At 40.4% G+C, this 15,554-nt stretch overlaps 2 protein-coding genes across 3 annotated transcripts in view; both read right to left on the reverse strand.

Annotated features, from left to right (window-relative positions):
- dachc (dachshund c) overlaps positions 1 to 5,174 on the reverse strand; it is a 22,158-nt gene extending 16,984 nt beyond the window's left edge. For both annotated transcript variants that reach the window (XM_005727402.1, XM_005727401.1), the window contains exon 1: positions 4,380 to 5,174. In XM_005727402.1, the coding sequence (XP_005727459.1) occupies positions 4,380 to 4,963 (584 nt within the window). In that variant the 5' untranslated portion in view covers positions 4,964 to 5,174. The remainder of the gene's footprint in view (positions 1 to 4,379) is intronic.
- Positions 5,175 to 12,348: 7,174 nt separating this feature from the next.
- The window catches only part of mzt1 (mitotic spindle organizing protein 1), a 6,547-nt gene continuing 3,341 nt past the window's right edge, over positions 12,349 to 15,554 (reverse strand). Inside the window, exon 3 of the mRNA XM_005727403.2 lies at positions 12,349 to 12,716. Coding sequence (XP_005727460.1) covers positions 12,693 to 12,716 — 24 coding nt within the window. The 3' untranslated portion in view covers positions 12,349 to 12,692. The remainder of the gene's footprint in view (positions 12,717 to 15,554) is intronic.

The following is a 15,554-nucleotide window of genomic DNA, read 5'->3' on the forward strand; positions in this document are numbered from 1 at the left end:
CACACACACACACACACACACACACACACACACACACACACACACACACACACAGGGGAAAGAGAAAAGTAATGAAAGAAGAGGAAGTGTTACAGTCAAAACAGTGGAACAGTGGAACAGCAACTAGCTTGGAGGGACTGAGGTGGTGATAGGTAGCAGCTGTGTGTGTGTGTGTGTTTATATGAATGTGTGGGGAGAGAGAGCGAGGGAAAAAAAAAAAAAGAGAACTTGCTCAAACAAGATTTTGTTTTGAATATATTAGAGGCGCTTTACAGCTCCCATGCTCCCATCCTTTCAATCTGTGTTTATCACATGGGTTTGTATTCGCCGTCACGGTCCGGTTTGATAAATCATAATGTCGCTGCTGTACGCAGGAAGACTTATGTTGGTGGTTACAGAAGGCAGGGAAAGATTGATGTTGTGATCTTCCTCTCAAATCGAGGGCTGAAAAAGCTTTCTGCGCCATTGTTATTAGGAAAGCCTGCGTGATGATGTCATGAAAGAAGCAGGCAGGACAACACACACAGACAGACGTGCGCACACACACACACACACACACACAGTGGGGCTCGACTTTGAGGACGTTTGATCATGGCAAAAAATCTGATCTCCTAAACTGATACCGCTTCACATTCCTGTCCCGCATTCCAGGGTCAAAGCTGTGTCAAGACTGAGTGTGTCTGTGCGTTTGAAAAGTATGTGTACTCCATTAAAACCTGTCACAGTGGAAGACATGGAGGCCCTCTCTATCTCATCGTGCTCGTCTCTATAAAAGATCAAAAGAGCGATGAGGTTAAAGTTGAGCTAACCGCCCCAGCCTAACACAGACACTCGAACACACATGGGCATACACACAGCCCTCCGCCCCTTCATCCTAACACTGCTGACTTTGACAGTGAGTTATGGCATGGCAGTGGGGCTCAGCTCTGAGAAGTCCACCTTCCCATGCACACACACACACACACACACACACACACACAAAAAAAACACTGGCTCGACACTGCCAAGTCGAGAAACACAAAGAGGGTGCTTTTGTTGTACTCTACATACCACTGTGTCTCATTCATCATTCGTCGTTTGATTTAAGTTCGAGTAACATTAACACCTGCTTCATATATTTGACTCTGCTTTTGTTGACGCCCCTGCTGCATGAGCTGCAAAGAAAAGCGTGTGAATGCCAGCTGAAAATTACCCAAAAAAAGGATTTCCGTTTCCACCCAAATATATTTGTGGTAAATGGAATTTTGCTCACGCTATTAGAAAAAAAAGGGGCCTCTTTCAGCAGTATCTCCCAAGAAAACGTGACCTTGGTACTGTGGTTCATCAAAAATAACACACTATCAGCAGTTTTAATAGGGACAATTTCTTTGGAAGAAATTAGGTCCTCTGAAAACTGCTATCTGTCCAGTTGTTATCTGTAACATGGACTTTTTTCTGGAAAAATTGCCATTAAGTTTTTTGTTTTTTTTTAAATGTCATTTTCCAATCCTTTGCACAATTACTTTTACCTCATTTTACAGGGTTGGAGGCAAGAATCTTAATGCAAATATGAGGGCAAACAAACCTATCTGCATGGTCCAAATCAGGTGCCAAGTAAAAAAAAATGCATATATAGAAATAATATAAAAATGCATTATAAGTTGCAAACCTTAAATACAATTACTTATAAATATATATCCTGTGTTACTATTCAAGTGTGTTGTTATTAACGTAATCAGTTTGCCATGTTACACTACTTTTATGTAACATTCAGGAGGGTAGGCATATATGGACACTGCATAATGAATACTTATAGGGCATCTGTAAACTATATGCACACACACACTTTGACCTGAGCGAGCTATTTGATGTGTGTTACTAACAGAGAATGAAACTGTTCCTTTGTCAGGGAGAAAGAAAAGGATGGAGGATCAGGTTGCCTCCTACACGCCATGTTCTCACTGTGGAACTAATGTCATTTAGCAGCAAAGCCAGCAAACACACAGGCGTGACCATGTGAGTTTCTGTGTGTGCGTGTTAACAGAGAGTGTGTTTGTGTGTCACCTATGCATGAATTATAACTAGGCTTTGAGTGAGGGTGAAGTCGGCCCTTCTTCATGGTTTGATGAGTCAGTGGTCAGTGTGTGTGTGTGTGTGTGTGCACAGCAGGAGTTAACAGTGAGACAAAGAGGAGAAGGAAAGACAACGGTAAACAGAGGACACTGCTTCAAAAAACCACTTCATTTTAATCTAAAAAAAAGGACCAATGAATAAACAAACGGCCCAAAGAATAAGTAGCAGGATGAAAGCCATGTAAAGCATTCTGTTAGTCATGTTAAACTATCAGACAAGGCTGCTATTTTTTTCAAGCCTGTCTCACTGTAGTGAACTGGAAAATAATAAGTGATGGCTGTCTTAATCAGTAACAGGAACCTCAGTCAGCCTTGACGTGGTCGGAAAGCTGCATCATCAAAATCTCTGAGATGTTCTTGAAACTTTTCGCTTTGGTCAGAAATCTTTAAACAAAAGCCATCGTGAGTTTCACTTTTTACCTGCTATTGTATGTCGATCCGTCCACGCCGGGGATTACTTAGAAACTTCTAATGCAGGTGGAGCTGATACTAATGGCTACCGCAGCACACTTGAAGCCTTCAGACAAAGAATCACAGAAGTCGTTTGAAGATTTCAGACGAGTGATGTTTTAAGATCTCATTAAGTAAAGGCTGTTTGAGTGTTGTGTGGATAATTAGAGACGGCAGAGGATGTGTATTTTTCGGGGGTTGTATAACATCGTTCCCATTAACACCAGACATAGAAGAAATCCCCAAGCAGCCAGAAGATGCATCTGGATTTTGTCTTGGTTGGAGGGCCGCAAATGCTTAAGCGCAGGTGTTAATCCACGCATGTAAAGCTGGAAGCTGATTCTCACAATAGTATGTTTCTTTTTGAAATTTTTTTTCTGGGCTTGCTCAACAAGTCAAAGCTTGTCTTAAATCCCACACTTTGACTTAAAAACCAAAAACGGCTTAAAGATTAAATAAAATGAGGGCATATCAAAACACTGGAATGATCTTACCTACAAACAGTAAATCTAAAGAACTGGGGGGAAAAAAGTAATTTAAACATTGCAGAATCGGTATTTTGGCATTTATCAGCGCACATCTAGATGCATTCTCCATCTCCATTTAATGGCAGGTGTAAATTGGATCATTCATGCTCCAAGGAGCTAGGATTAACCATCAAACAATATAAATTCCCCAAACTAAGACTAATCCACACTGCTCTGGATTCAAACTCATGCTGTTATGAGCATGTGGTCTGCACAACAGCAGACTGAGGCACCAGGAAACCACAAATCCCAGCCAATTTAGCCCCCTTTATCCAAACATATCTGCTGCACACTGGATTGATGACCCATGTAGCTGGTCACCATCAGAGTTCTGCAAAACAGGCTAATTTACATAATCGCATCATAAATACCGAGAATTCATTTAATCATCTCCTCTGTTCTGATGCTCAGGGCTAAAGAGTGTTGATATGATAAGACAGCAAGTTATTAAGAAGGGAGAGAGAGAGAGAGGGATGGAGCGAGGGAGGCAAAGAGAAGGAGGGAGAGAGTAAAGGGATCAGTGAGTGAGTGAGTGAGCTTGTTCTGATTTAAGCTGCCGCTTGGGGCCAAATGAAAATTAATTAATTTCTGTGAAGAATCAATTTCTCAGAATGACAGTGTCACATTCAATGTGTGCAAGTGTGAGTGTGTCAGAGAGAAAGGGAAGTAGTGCGTGCGTGCATGTCAGCGCGAGAGATCAGACTCCCAGATAACATGAGAAACTTTTAAGAGTGTTTTTCTCATAAGGATTACTAAAATTCATTATCGCCAACACCATAATCACCATCACAGTGTTTATCATCCATAAAAATGGTAATTAGTAACAGCCCCAGCAGCAGCAGTGCTGTGGCAAATGAGAAGGGGTTAACTGGACCCAAGTCAGTTATTATCAAATCAAACACGAACTCCAATAAAAGCTCAAATAAATAAATAAACATATGGAAAATGTATTTTTCCTCATGCAGCAGCTTTAAGGAAACTGAGTTTGCTTTTAAATTAGTGGAATCATTTGTAGGCAAGTTCTGAAACATAACTGTGTAGAGATACCCTATTAGATATAAAATAACACAAGGTCATTAGTAATAATGGAGTTTATATTATTATGTAGATTTTTGTGATCCTTTTCATGACCTGCTGACTGTTTGATCCCCAAATTTGATATATTTGTAGCTATCTGCTAACCCCACCTGCTGCACTCCCCCTCCCTCAATAATGAGCTGGGTAACCCTCCATCACACTGCCACCCTCCCCACCTTCCCTTCGCTCTCCTCTCCCCGGACCCCTGCCTCACCTTGCATTGGTACAGTCGTTGTAAAGCGTCTCAAAGTCCTGCCTGGAGATAAGTTTGCACCGGTTCACCCCGGGCTGGATGGCCCCGAGCCCCCGAAGAACCCGGACCTGCTCCACGTTGCACACCACCGGGGTAATGTCCAGCCGTTTCAGCTTGGTGTAAACGGTGTGTAGCCCGCCGACCAGGTGTTTGAGAAACACGTCGAAAGCCTGAGGCAAACAGATGAGCTCCTTGTCTTTCACCGTGAACGACGCCAGTTTGGCACCTTTCACCTCCACCAGTTTGCACTCGTTGTTCTGCGGCGTGCTCTCTACGGGCGACGCAGTGGCGTACACGGGCTTAGCGCTGCTGGACACCGGAGCTCCTCCGCTCTTTAACGGGGTCCCGTTCGGCAGTAAGAGGTCCGCCCTGAACTGGTGAAGCAGCGCCGGGTGCGCCACCGGAGGAGCCGGGGAGGAAGCGGCGGAGGTGGCCGCAGGTGGCGGAGAGTTTGTGGCCGGAGACACGGAACTTGGCGCCGGGTGGTGCCCGAGTGGAGCTGCGGGCAGCAGAGCCGGAGGCGCAGGAGTTGCCATAGTGGTCATGACCAAGAACTGGAGAATAAGTAAACTTCAAAGTCAACTATTTAAGAAAGTAACTTGGCCGAACACACGCATACACTTTGGAGAGTGTGAACTGCGCATGGAGCGTGCCGAAGAGGAGAGAGGGGGATGAAAGAAGAGTAGACGGGGTCCGTGTGTGGAAAAACAGATCACATACTTGAATCAGAATGAGCGGAGGCTTGTCTCAGAGCTGGAGATGCTACTGTCACATTAACATAAAGAGGAGGAGCCTGGGCTTATTCTTAGAGAGTGAGAGACGCGATCAGAGAGAGGAGAGGGAGAGAGAGCAAAGATTAGCCCACATAAACTTTGGATAAGCCTATTTATGAACGCCTAACGAAACGACACCTAAATATTAACGCCTCTGATGTCTGTAGCAATGCAATCTCCAGCTTTATAACATTTAAATCTCCATATTAGGGTAATCTTCCTATAACATATTTGGGTATAATTATTTTATCCTCGGGGGGGAAAGAAGTAAATGACTGCAGTTCTTTTTCTGAGAGAAAATGTTTGTGTTATCCCCAAATACTAGTCTTTATGGATATCAGAGGGACTTTTAAAAATCTGATTATGACAAGCAGAGTGCTTTAAATAAAGTATTGAACGCCTTATTCTAATATATCAAATATTAGATATGTAGAAGTGGTAGTATTTGACTTTTATGGGCAGTCTATTTTTCTAATTGCGCTGATGAAAAAATACATATTTTAGATTTATGCAGATCTGTCAATGAAATTAAATATTTGGAAAAATACCACCCCGCCGGTGTAGAGTCTGATAGTGTTATCACAGGTGGATTAAAAAAAATCATAAAATGTTTTAAAAATCAATTTAAAAAAGGCATAACTTTCTTTTTAAAGGTAATTTGTGTTGCACCTCCTCTCTCTTATAAATGCAAAGCGGCTGTACAAGAGCTCGTACAGGGGCCAGTAACCTTGGCTTGACAAATTGACCCCTTTACCCCAAACTGATTCCTTATCCACACACACACACACACACACACACACACACACACACACACACACACACACACACTTCCATCATTTACATATGGAGCTTGCAGTCCTTTCAAAGTGGCTTTCACGGAACATTGTGTTGATAATGATCTCAGTCGAGAGGGAGAGAGAGACACAGATCTCCAGAGACCATCTCACCATAAGACAAGGGGGAAGAGGATAAAACTCTGACTGTACTCCAACTCAAAGGACTTTAACACTTCTTTCCCTCCCAACCCCCCCACCTCTCTCGAATAAGCCCTCTTGTGTTTTTTAATTGGCAGAAATTAATCTTTAGGATGTAGATGGTAGATTTACATTCATTAAAAGTCAAGAGAGGAAGCCAGGCTTGATGCTAATCAAATCTGCTTAATTATGCTTAACATGAGTATCTCCAGGGGGAGAGAGAGAGAGAGAAAGAGAGAGAGAGATAGCTAACTCGAACTTTTTACTTTTTGCCTTTGATAACTCCTGCTGAGTATGGCCTTTTCCTTGGCAAAAAGAAATGTCACGACTCTCTTTCTCCATCTGTAGAAAATACACCGATAAAGCCATTAGTGTTCAGAAGAGCTGATTCATGTTGTAAATTCCCACCTTTAAGTGTTTAATAGGTAGTAAAATGTTCGGTTCTAACCTCCCAGGGCAGGGCTTTGCACGTTTTTAGCCATCATCTGATAGGCTTATAGATTCGCTGATCTATGATGAACTCAGTCAACTTTGCACAACGGTATAAACAAGGACCTGATAAGTAATATGCCAGCCTAGAGGAAAGCTACGCACCTATAAACTGCACCGCTAGGTTACAGTTTAATTACATTTTTCATTTTACCAGAGAATACCACTGCAGGATGAACTGGTGGGAAATGACTTTGTCTCGCAACAGGAAGGTCATGGGTTTAATTCATACAGCAGCTATTGTGCTTAAATTCCCCTGAAAAGAAAACAATGAAGTAGCCCAATACTCAAGTCACTCAAGTATAAAAACACAGTGTGGCACACACAGGAAAACTAATTCATACTTCACTCTAACATTAATCAAAGCTTGCTCGCAGATCTTGAGAAGTACAGCGTGGTCCTCATTTATTTTGAAGTCTAAATTATCCATTATGAGCACAACACACCTGATTCTCCAACGTAATTATCTTTTTGGGTTATGCGAGCAGCATAGTTTTTAAACTCACTAGAATAAAATGCATGGAATAAAATACTTACATTTTTTAATTGTAAATCTGACAATATTATAGCAGTGAAATGCCAAATCAGTGGTATCCTTAGTCTTTGAAGTGCTTTAAGTTCCTCTTCCTCAGCCTATCTATCTTGACCGCCTGGGAAGATTCTCCCTTCACTGAATATTAGCCTACTGAGTTAATTAATGTTTAATATCTTCTTCAGGACCTCTAATTGCACCAGTAGTATTATAATTTAAGTTTTAACCTCCAACATTTTCCTCACTTTATTTTTATTGTATTATATAATCCTTATTAGTTTGTTTAAATGTTTGTTATGTTCGGCGGACTTATTGATTATATTAAAGATTTCCTAGGAAATAACAGTCAGATCCCAAGTGAGTTGCCCCCGCCAGAACAACGAGCTCGCCAGAGAGTTAAATCCAGTTTAAGATGCTTTTTCCTTGCCGTTTCATTGCCTGAATCAAATACACGCAGCTTCCTTTAAGATCCCAATTCTGGCTGCAGTTTTCTTCTTTTAACAGTTCATATTTATCTTGCCACGCTGCCACCATGAGCCAAAGAGACAAAGATAATGTTCATGTTGTGTCGCTGTTTGAAAGCCAAGCTCTGGTCCTTTCCACATGTCTGTTTTGGCCAGTGAGCAGCAGAAGCATGAGGGAAATGTGTAGGTGGTTAGATCAGCCGATGAAGTGTAAATACCACTCAATCTGTTCTCATTAGAGGAGTAAAAACATACGAATCACTTCGCCTCTATTAAAAATGCCCCAGGGTCCTAGTTAAGTGTGTGTGTGTGTGTGGTCATATATGTGCTTGTGTGAAAGAGAAGGAGGGGGGTAATGACAGAATGATGTTTTGGCATTTGTGTCTGCAGTGGGGATCTGAAATGCCACCACCATCAATGCTGCTTAATTCTCAGAAACATACACTTAATCTGAACAGACAATCCGTTCCGACAGCCACTGTCATGATTCAAATCAACTTGGAGTGAAGAGTGTGCGTGTGCTCTTGTGAGTGAGAGAGTATGTTATTGTGTTTTGGTATGTCATTAGGTGCCTGTGAGCGTGTGCGTGTGCATGACCAAGATATCACACATCCATTCCACATTCCCCTATGATAATGTGGATTGATTATGGATATGATAATGAGAGGCCGGCGCGGCGTCGCGACCTTCACAAGGTCTAATTGAAACAAGCGTTGGTCCTCCGAAGCACTTATCAAGTCACACAGCACATCATTAATCACGCAGAATACAAGCTGTCACTGTAACACACATGCAAACACACACACACACACACGCGCGTGCACACATTCTCTAAATTTTTCTGTTTTTCTAATATACACACACACACACACACGCATACTCTCCATCTCCCTTCTCCTTTCTCTCCCTCTCTCTTACACACACACAAGCGCACACACAATGCAAGCTGTCACTACAATATGCCTGGCATTGTCTTCTTTTAAGGAGAGTGGACAGCTCGTCCACCCTCCATCTCTATTTTCTACAAGAAAAGTTGAAGAACAAACAAGCTGTTGGAGTTAAACCTTACAAATAAGAAAGAGGAGAGGGAGATTGTTAAAGCAATCCAGCAAACAGAAACAGCTGTTCACTCCAGAAAAACTCTCCTGAAATTGAATTAGCACAAGTTGTTTTACTACCTGCTTTTATTAGAAGACAATTTAACAACCAAATGTGATTCCAATGTCTGATTAAGGCAGCATATGGTGCCTACCTGTTAAACACAAAGTGTTCAGTACCAGCTTAACGCCTCAGTGAGTCACTCGAATAAACTAATAAGCTCAATATCATATTAGTCATTACATAGTCCAACACACAAAATTTCAATCTGATAAAAAGGTGGTTTCATTATCATCACAGGGAAAACACAAGGGAGTTTGCATGCGCTGCCGATACCATCATCAACTTTGTTAATTGTTATTCAATTAACTGCTTTTGTTAATGAAACCAATTAATACTTTAAAACAAGCAGGGAGATATACGATTATTATGCATCTATGCAGAGCACAGCTAATTACAACTGTAAATCAATCATTTCCAAATTAATCATCTTGGAAAATGTCCAAAAACAACAAAGTCACTAAAAGACTTTGGAAGTTTTTTGCTTTTTTTTTTTTAAACATATTTTGATTGCCATGCTATTATCTTGTCTAATGATTGTTAACGATCCTTTAAAGAGTTTATGATCCAATTTCCTTGCTATGTAATTGAATTGGAACCTAAACAGTATAATCTTAAGGTTTAAAAATGTGCCCAGTATTTAATCAGCGGTGGAGCATTGGCGAAATCACTAACAAGGTCACAGAACTCCTCTTGGGGCAAATACAGTCAGTGGAGCTTCACCTTGCGGAAGGATGAGGGCCAAACAGGCTCAAACCGTTACAGAAATATTAATCAATCATTTCAATACAGACCTCCAGGATATGCTCCACTGCTTAGTAATGACATTTTTTTTAATCAGTGTTAGAAGAACCGTTTTAATTTCCTGCTTAAGTTATCCTTACTTAAGTAGGTACACCAATTACCAGTAAAGGATCTGCTCTACAAATATTACTTCAAACAATACTGGAGTGCTGCTATTGAGGCTAATGTACTACTGCACAATCTGTACTGTTATGATCAATAGTTTGTGATAGCTGTGAGATGGAATGGATAAACATTTTTAAAACAATAACCAAACCCACCACCGTGTAAAAAAAAAAAAACACAAAAAACTGTTGCTTTCTGCTTATGGTCCCATGGCACTTGCTCTAAAACAAGTTGATGCCATTAAAGCAATAGTCTCGAGAGAATCTTTAAAAAATTTAAGTGCCATTATCCTGTACTAGAGACCATAGTGGCCACTGCACAGCAAAAGATAATACTTACTAGCAAAATTAACTTGAAACCTAAAAATATTCCCATACAGAAAAAAGGAGCCAAAATTACAGTGCGTTAAGTGGATCCCAGTTGCTTATGCGTTCATGTAACACACATTTTAACACAAGCTATGTGGATATTATAGGTTTTAAACCTATTCCTTGGAATATTGTAGCAGAAGTATAAAGTCGCATTTAAATTACTGAAAAAAAGGACTGAATACTTCTCTATTACATCCCATCACTGTGTGGATTGTGCAAATGCAAGTATCTTAGTGGTGGTAAAACATTTGTTAGACATAGAATATTTCAAATAGTGAACTTTGTCTCTTCTTTTATAACTCAATTAAAAAAATTTTAATTCTTACCACTACCACACAATTTTAATAACTTGTCAAAAATGATGTTTTCTTTTAAACCAAAAATTCTAGCCTTCATGGACAAACAAAGCCACGTCTCTGTAGGGAACGCCTCACCCCAGCCTATTTATTGCTGAAGGTAATTAGTGACCTGAACACACAGAGATTTTTGACTTTTGTTTAAACTCTGCTTTAAATTAGTCTCTCCACTGTAGTTGTTTTCATACGCCAATATTGCTGTAATTTAGGTTTGGAAAAACATCAACAGACCATCTCTCCCTTTACTTAGGGACCTTCTAATCAGTCCAGTCTAATTATTTTCCTAATATCCACTGCACACACCTGAACTGTAATTGCTGCACATAGATCTTTCACTTTTAAATGAGACTGGCCTCATTTATCAGAAAAAATAATCCTCGCCCTGGATAATTATCAGACATACAAATATAAACACCTTTAGAAGTTTTTACGTGAGGACCCGCTCACCTCTTAAGTTGATACAGTCATGTGACCTGACCAGTGCCCTAGTTGAACACCTCTTAGATGTTCATGCATATATGGACGCTAATCTCTGTTAGGACTGTGGGATTTGGGAATATTTTGTTTAACAGAGATCAAAGTAGCTGCTAGGATGAGGAGAAACCTTCAAACACATCAAACAGAGGGCAATACATCCCGAATCCCATGCCCATAGTAGCCAATCAAGCCGTGCATAACAATTTTCCTTTTGTAAAAGAAAAAGATTCCAGGTTTTGGTCTTCCTTCATCAGCATCTCCTGTGGCTCACCCCCCACCGAGACCTGGGGTTGTTTTGGCTTACGGACTATCAAGCAGAGCCACTGTATCGAGTCTGTATGTCTCTCATTCTTGGTTAAACACGGTGTTGGTAAAGAAGAACAGAGAGATACTGTGTTAGGAGATCAAAGCAGCAGTACAGAGATTTAGACTCGGAGCCTGTCAGTCAAGATGGCGAGACAAAGCAGAAGAAGACAGAAATGCTTACACACACACACGTGCTCTCCTGCTCAATCGCTGGCTTTCTCTGTGGCGTGCCTGTGAGCGGTGAGGTGTTACTGTCAGATGGCTTAGGGGCTACTCATTTGTAGACATCTACAGCACTGCATGAACACCTAAGCTCTCACACATAAGGGGACACAGACAAGCTACTGATAAAAGCCTGTGTGAATAAGAGGTCTCCTCTAGCCTATATATGGCCTGTGGAGGAATGTTCCCTGCTCTCAGCATTTTCTCTCGTCTCGAAGATGAATAGATCTATTTTAAAGACAGGACAAAAACAAAACAATGCATGTGCTTGTACGTGATTTAGGAGTTTTATTCCTTGTTGATCAAAGATGTGTTTTCTGGGCAAGTTTGCAGTATTCTCCAATGATTTTTGAGAATAGAGCACAGACGTAAAGGAGGAAAGATTTCAGAGCAACAGTGCATCCTGCTGTAAAGAATGACCCTTGTTCAAGTCTTCGTTTTTGAAGTGCGTCCTGCATGGTCTGTTTTTGTATTACACTGTGCAATGTTCCGCCAGTATCTTTTCCTTTTCACCCAGTCTGACAGGAAAAATAATTTCCTTTGTAAAATCCTGCACAAAGATAACCTCCCAATAAAAGGTGAAGGGGTGTAACTATGAATTCCTCGGGATGGATTTGGAAAACTGGCTCAACATAAAACAAAAATAAAGAAATAAAATGTGAAAAAAATGTGATTTTAAAAAGTACCTGATTAAAATCACAGAAATGGTGAGTCAGTAGGAAAAACTTGGTGGAATAAATTACAACTGTGCAAGCTTCCCAACAGCGATAAAGACCTCTGACTGTAATAAGAAAGACAACACCACCTGGTGGCCGCTCACTGTAACACTTTAATTTACACTTCATCTGCTACATGTAAAACAAAAATGGCAAAAGTTGAGAAAAAACAGAAATGCAAAACTAAAACAATTCACAATATATTATAGATCTTAAAAAACAAAAACAAATTAATGATCAGAAATCGAGTCTGCACTCAAATTAAGGCAGGAAGTCAATTATAGCCTGAAGTAACAGGAAACACATGGAGTATGTCTATATTTGAGACAGAATGGTTGAGTATGAGCTCATTTCAGGAGAAGACTACATTAAAAACACAAAAGAGAAGCACATTAGTCACCAATTAGACACACAGTGCCAAAACGGAGACAAATCTGATTGGCTGGCGATCCCATGTATGTACACTTGCAGGTAGGAGGCACGATCCCATTAAAAGGTCCAAAAACTTAAGTGATCTGTTTTTATCTTCAGTTTGTACAGTTCTCGGAAGCCTGAAAGAGAAAATAAATAAAATGCTAGTTAGTCATCATCACGACTCATATTTTTACCAGTAAAAAGCATAGGACATCTTTGCCAAACAAAAAATGAATGGGTGGGAAAACACAAAGGCTGCCTCAAAATTAATATCACATCAATTTGATGTGGTTTTTCAGTCTCTGCGATGAGAACCAAAGAGGTTTTTTTTTTTTTTTTTAAATTTAGCACAAACAGAAAACTTTAAGTGAAATCAACACAATTAACAGACCAACCAGAACTAAACCTCTCAGTCTGTACTGTCTGTCATTCTGACATACACTCACTCACACCTTGATAGAACCGGGATGGTTCTATGAAATAACTCTTCAAGGCACAGACAGAGATTTCAGTCCATACTAACATCACAGCATCACACAGTTGCTGTGGATTTGTCAGCAGCACACCTATGATGCTCTACTGGGATCTGGTAAATCTAGGTGCCATCTGAATACAGTGAAATAACCAGTTTTGGATTATTTGAGCTCTGTTAAATGAAGATAGCACACTTTGGTCATTAAAGGGATGGATAAGCTCATCAACAATACTGTCCGGTTTCCACTAAGGGGCCCAAAGAGTGCCAAGAAAACATCCAACCCGATTACACCACCACCAGCGTCCTGAATTCTTGATAAAAGGCAGGGGGCCTTTGCAAACCGTAGCCTCAGTTTCCTGTTCTTAGCTGACAATAATGCCACCCAGTGTGGTATTCTGCTGCTGTGGGCAATCTGCTTCAATGTTCAGCACATTATACGTTCAAAGATGCTCTTCTACATACATTTGTTGCAACAAGTGGTTCTTTTTAGTTGCTGTTGCCTTCCTATCAGCTCAAAGCAGTCTGGGGATTCATGGCAGGAAAATCCCAGTAGATCAGCAGTTTCTAAAATACTCTGACCAGCCTGTCTGACACCAACAACTATCCTGTGCTCAAAGTCAACTAAATCACCTTTCTGATAATTGGTTTCAGGTTCAGCAGGTTGTTTTGACCATCTCTACATGTCTGCCTAAATACATCAAGACGCTCACATGTGATGGGTTAAGATGTTTGCTGTATTGAGGACTTGAGCAGTTGTACCTAATAAAGTGGCCAGTAAGTGTACAGTAGGTCGCTTTTAGATCAATGTTCCTCCCAGCTTCATACTCACAGTAGCCTCATGACATCGAAGGACACGTGTAGAATATTTATCATCAATACCAAAGATTAGTTTGCTTGTGGGCTTGAGCACTGACCACATTTGCTCTTCATGCTTTTTATTTTTGTTCTCCAAGCAATGTGTGTGTGTGTGTGTGTGTGTGTGTGAGAGAGAGATTTTGAGTACTGGATGGTAATTCTAAGAACGCTGTATGTATCCTTTCATACACAGCTTGAGAGAAAAAGAGATCTCTCTTTGGAATTGGGGAATAGAGAAAATGCAACATACACAAGAAACGCCGAAAATTAGAAATGAGTGAATGGGACAAAATGCTTTTTGCATGTGCTATGACTGTTTATGGCATTTTCTATTTGTTAAGGAAACTGCATGCAGTAAGACTTCTGTTGAAAGATATGAATAAAAACAAATGTTACAAAGGCTCACTTATAATAATGACTTTTTTTTGCAAGTTGACTGGGGTGGTCTTTTAGACAGGAAGCCAACAGATTATAGATGCAGCAGAGCATATCTGAAAGGGGCCAATAGCAGCAGGTTAGGAGAGAACTTTATCTAGTACTTCATATCCTGATATGCATTAAATGACCACAGTTTATTTTCTGGACGACATGTTAAGCCTCTTTCAATGAGCAAAATAATCTTCGTTGGAAGTCTGTGTTTAAGATTTGGTTATATTGATTCTTATATCTATGCAAATCTAATAATATGCCCATAATGCTTTAAAATCAGGTGTTTTGCTTACTTTGTGTCGGCATATCTCAGTAAAACTGCAATGGAAAAAGAGGTTCTGTCACCCTACACCAGGTCACATCTTTATAAACATTCTTAAATTTCAGATGTTATCTTCACACACAGCTGCTGCAGGCAGTTCACCTTTCAGCCTGTCACACTGCCATTGCTGGTGTTCGCTTTAGTATTGACATCAATTAAACATCTGAATAAGTCTGGAAAGACTCGGTTGGCTGGTGTGATGATAAAAAGAACAGGTATTATATATTTGAGGGATTACACACAACACTTTTCTTAAACATAATGGATTAAGTTGCTTAATTATTCCCAGGAGAAAGTTTTCTCCATAAAATGACCTGAAACTCATTGTTTCATAATTATAGAATTTTATCTCATATTATATAACAGCATAAACCTATACAGTCCCACACACAGAAACAAATCCCTATCCTACTGAAGACACACATATGATCTTTGCTCTAGTATTTTTCTTTAGTAGTTAGGCATGAACACAAAGTATGCTGGGCTGGGGTCAGCATTCGCTCAGCTTTAACATCACTCTGGGTTCTTGGCTAGATTAGCGTTAGCATGTCGTCTGTGCGGGTGCTTGTAAAGATCTGTAGTTAGCAGCAAAATTCAGTTGTTTTTGTCCTGGACACAGTTTGCAATTTACCATCGCACTGGCTTTTAAAACTAAAGTATTGTTTAGATCCATGCTGTAGACTGTGTCACCATTTTCCTCCTCCAGCGCCATGAGAACTGATAAGCAAATCTGATAGGCAGGCAGGCTAACAATTCCAAAGAATTTAACTACTTGGACCGATTCACACAGACAAGTGACTGCCACTGTGAGACATACCACTGGTTTATTCACTGAAGTAGGGTTAGATGTGCTTTTAACAGTTTCATGCATATCCCATCTTTAAGATATGATCA

Source organism: Pundamilia nyererei, unplaced genomic scaffold (genome assembly GCF_000239375.1).
Source record: "Pundamilia nyererei isolate P.nyererei 1_Seehausen unplaced genomic scaffold, PunNye1.0 scaffold00024, whole genome shotgun sequence".
Lineage (NCBI taxonomy): Eukaryota > Metazoa > Chordata > Actinopteri > Cichliformes > Cichlidae > Pundamilia > Pundamilia nyererei.